General features: G+C 49.5%; 1 protein-coding gene across 5 annotated transcripts in view; it reads left to right on the top strand.

Moving 5' to 3' along the window:
• Positions 1 to 3,437, top strand: part of CLCN2 (chloride channel, voltage-sensitive 2) — a 15,407-nt gene that overhangs the window by 6,823 nt on the left and 5,147 nt on the right. For 2 of the 5 annotated variants that reach the window (XM_005872140.2, XM_014544509.1), the window contains exons 19-21: positions 79 to 138; positions 274 to 312; positions 488 to 592. In XM_005872140.2, coding sequence (XP_005872202.1) covers positions 79 to 138; positions 274 to 312; positions 488 to 592 — 204 coding nt within the window. Of the gene's footprint in view, positions 1 to 78; positions 160 to 273; positions 313 to 473; positions 593 to 3,437 lie in introns of those variants that run through there. The other 3 variants (XR_001363273.1, XR_001363274.1, XM_014544510.1) reach the window with 3 other exon arrangements.

Raw genomic sequence — 3,437 nt, 5'->3', positions numbered from 1 at the left:
CCCACCCCCACCACGCTTCTCACCTCCCTCCTCCCTATAACATCAATTCCTCTTCTCTCCCCTTCGGCTCTAACAAAGTTGGAGAAGTCGGAATCATGTGACAAGCGCAAGCTGAAGCGGGTCCGAATTTCCCTGGCAGTAAGTGCTCACTTCTTTCTGCAGCTCAGGAGCACTAGACAGGGCAGGCCAGGGTCTAGGTGATAAACCTCCCCCAGTGGGGGGACATGCCCCCTTTCCCCAGCCCCACTGCCAGCCTCCCTCCCTCTCTCCTAGAGCGACTCAGACCTGGAAAGTGAAATGACCCCTGAGGAGGTAAGGTGTGACTGGACTCTGGACTCTGTTTCTTCCGGGATGTGTTCAGTCATCATCTTGGCTTCTGTCCCCATGGGAGGGACCATGGGGTAGGAAAAGGGGCAGGCCAGCTTTCAGGGCGGTGAGGGCCGCTGATGGCCCCTTCTCCCTAACCCTCCTAGTCTCATACCCTCAGATTCTGGAGTGGGAGGAGCAGCAACTAGATGAACCTGTCAACTTCAGCGACTGCAAAATTGACCCTGCCCCCTTCCAGCTGGTGGAGCGGACCTCTTTGCACAAGGTAGGGCCAGCAACCTGGGGCTGGCCTGGGTGGGGGTCTAGGTCCTCCCACAAGTTTGGGCTCAAGCCAGTGGGCAAAAAAAGGGACAGCAGAGAGAGGGCTCTGTGCTGAGCTGTTTTTCAAACACATTGCTTCAAACGGTGGGAGGCCAGGCGCGAGGTCCCCCAGCCTCTTCCTGCCTGCGGTGGAATCAAGCATCATTTTTCCTCTTCTCAGCCTTGCCCCCAGGGAACTCTGGACCGAAGCAGCAACAAAGACTGGGCTCAAGCTGGGTAGAAGCCAGGAGGCCAGGCCAGGGTCAGAGCTAGGAGGGAGGCTGCCAGCTCCCAGCAAGGCTGATACACCCACACTGAAAAAAATGGGTGAGAAACAGGCAGGAAAAGAAAGTCTAATAAACAAGCTAACAAACATCCAAGTAGGGGTGGGGACACTGCAGAGAAGAGATAAACAAAGATGAGAAACGCCCAGTGGGGGGCTTGGAATGTCAGACCCCAGAAAGTCTCACTTCATGTAGGCCGGAGGGAAAGGGTAAGGACGCAGAAAGAGAGCTCAGCAGAAGGCAAAACCAGCCTGCAGAAACGGGGAGGAAACTTGCGTGCAGACAGGTGGGTGGTGGGTGAGGCTGACATTAGAGAACAGGGCTTTCTGTGGAGGACGGCCTTGGGCTCCCCAGAATGGGGCAGTGGCATTGTCGCACCTTCAGGCCTCTCAGTGAAGGCAGGGAGTGCAGGCACACCCCTCGGGCTGCTAGGGCAGAAACCAAGGGGGTGTTTCAGCTAAATTGTTAGATTTAATGTGCAAACCTCTGAGGTGTGGGGGCCGGGCCAGTGGGGGAGCACTCCCAAGGTCTGCAGTTTGGACAGCTAACTTAGATGCAAGCTGTGCCTCAAAGCCAGTTTAGCGTAGACAAGCAGGGGCCCTGGCAAGGAACAAAAGAGAAACAAAAAAGCAAAAAAGTATTAAAGGAACTTATAAGCCTTTGGGTAAAGACCTCTGATCAAAGTGAGTGAGGAACTGCAGTGCAATTGCAAGAAAAAAAAAGAGGTAGTCCTGAGAATAATACATTTGGCTTTTACTTAAAGCAGGGGTGGGGAACCTTTTCTCTGCCAAGGCCCATTTGGATATTTGTAACATCATTCACGGGCCATACAAAATTATCAACTTAAAAATTAGCCTGCTATATTTGGTCAAACATTTCATTAACTCACCCCTACTGCCTTGGCAGGGCCAGACCAAATGATTTTGCAGACCTTATATAGCCCGCGGGCTGGCCGTTCCCCACCCTGATTTAAAGCCTTTCCTCCTAAGACCGCTAAAGCTTTTCCATCATCTTACTTAGTTCTCAAACATCACATAAAGATGAGGATGATGCTGACATTTTATTAGTGCCTGCTATGTCTCAGGCACTGGGCTAAGCTGTTCACATGTTTGATGTACTTCTCACAACCACAGATAGTGTGATATTCCAGTTTTTATAGAAGGGGACATTGAAATTCAAAGTAGTTAAGCAATTTGGTCAAGAGATCACATAGCCAGTAAGTAGCAAAATCCAAGATTGACCCAAAAGCCTGTGGATTTAACCATTTTAAGACATGGGGAAACTGAGGCAGTGAGGTCACTTGCCTGAGTCAGTATAGCAGAGTCAGGCCTAGAGCCCAGATTTCCTGGCCCCAGTCCCAGTATTCTTTCAGAGGGCCACGCTGTCCCTCTCCCTTTCAATTCACTGTTCCCAAGCCCAAGAAATGCAGGCTCTCCAATGAGCTCCCTGGTGTCTAATTAAATTAAAATGAAAAAGAACAAAGTAGGTGTTTGTTACAAACTTAAAAAAAAAATCAGAGGAAGAGAAACCTTTGAGGAACCGACTACCAAAAGGACAAAGAACTGGAAGTGATAAGAACATAAGATTAGAATTCAAAATGTCCTTGCAGGCACGAGGAGTCAATAAGTAGTAGCTCATTTAAGTTCAGGAGGGGAACATCCAGAGGGGCAAGGGAATACACTGGAGACTATTTAGGAAGCTGTGCAACTGGAGATCACCCTATCAGCTAAGTACCGCATTCATTCAGAGGCCACCTACCGAGAAGAGAAGCTGTGAGTGGAGGTGGGGGAGGAAGTAGAGTGCCAACACTGGGTCAGACTGGCTGAACCCAATCCTCACTCCGCCCAGTGTTGGCTAGCTGTGTAACCTTGTCAGATTTCTTAGCTTCTCTGTACTTCACTTTCCTTATCTGTAAAATGGGGATCTTAGTCCCTACATCATAGGGTTTTCTGAGGATTAAGGGAGGTCATACATGTGAGCCACTTAGAAAAGTACCTGGCACATAAGTATTCAATATATTTTAGAAATTACTACTAGTTATGCTTAGAGGTGAAAAATAGGGGGCTTTAAGAGATGGTGTAATGAAGGAAGTGTGCAAGAAATTGATATTTTCAGAATAGGGTGAGTGATTAGGTGAGGCTGGGAGCTGGAGTGTCTGGTGGAATCTGAGAATAGGAAGACAGACTGAGGTGGGCTTGAAAAGGGTCTGGTGGGCCATTCTGGGGCGTCTGGGCTCTAACTCGAGATTGAGAAAGCTGATAGGATGGCAGAGCCAAGTTGGATAGAAGGGAGGCAGAAAGGAGAACCCATTAAGATGTGATAGTCCCACCCTGGCCGGTGCGCAAAGTGGTTAGAGCATCAGCCTGTGTACCAGAGTCTCAGGTTCATTTCCAGTGAAGGGCACATACCTGGATTGCAGGTTTGATCCCCAGCCCCAGTCAGGGCGAGTGTGCCTCTCTCACATCTATGTTTCCCTCTCTCTCTCTCTCTCTCTCTCTCTCTCTCTCTCTCTCTCTATATATATAT

Source organism: Myotis brandtii, unplaced genomic scaffold (genome assembly GCF_000412655.1).
Source record: "Myotis brandtii unplaced genomic scaffold, ASM41265v1 scaffold368, whole genome shotgun sequence".
NCBI classification, from domain to species: Eukaryota; Metazoa; Chordata; class Mammalia; order Chiroptera; family Vespertilionidae; genus Myotis; species Myotis brandtii.
This window is presented reverse-complemented; position numbering and strand designations above follow the sequence as displayed.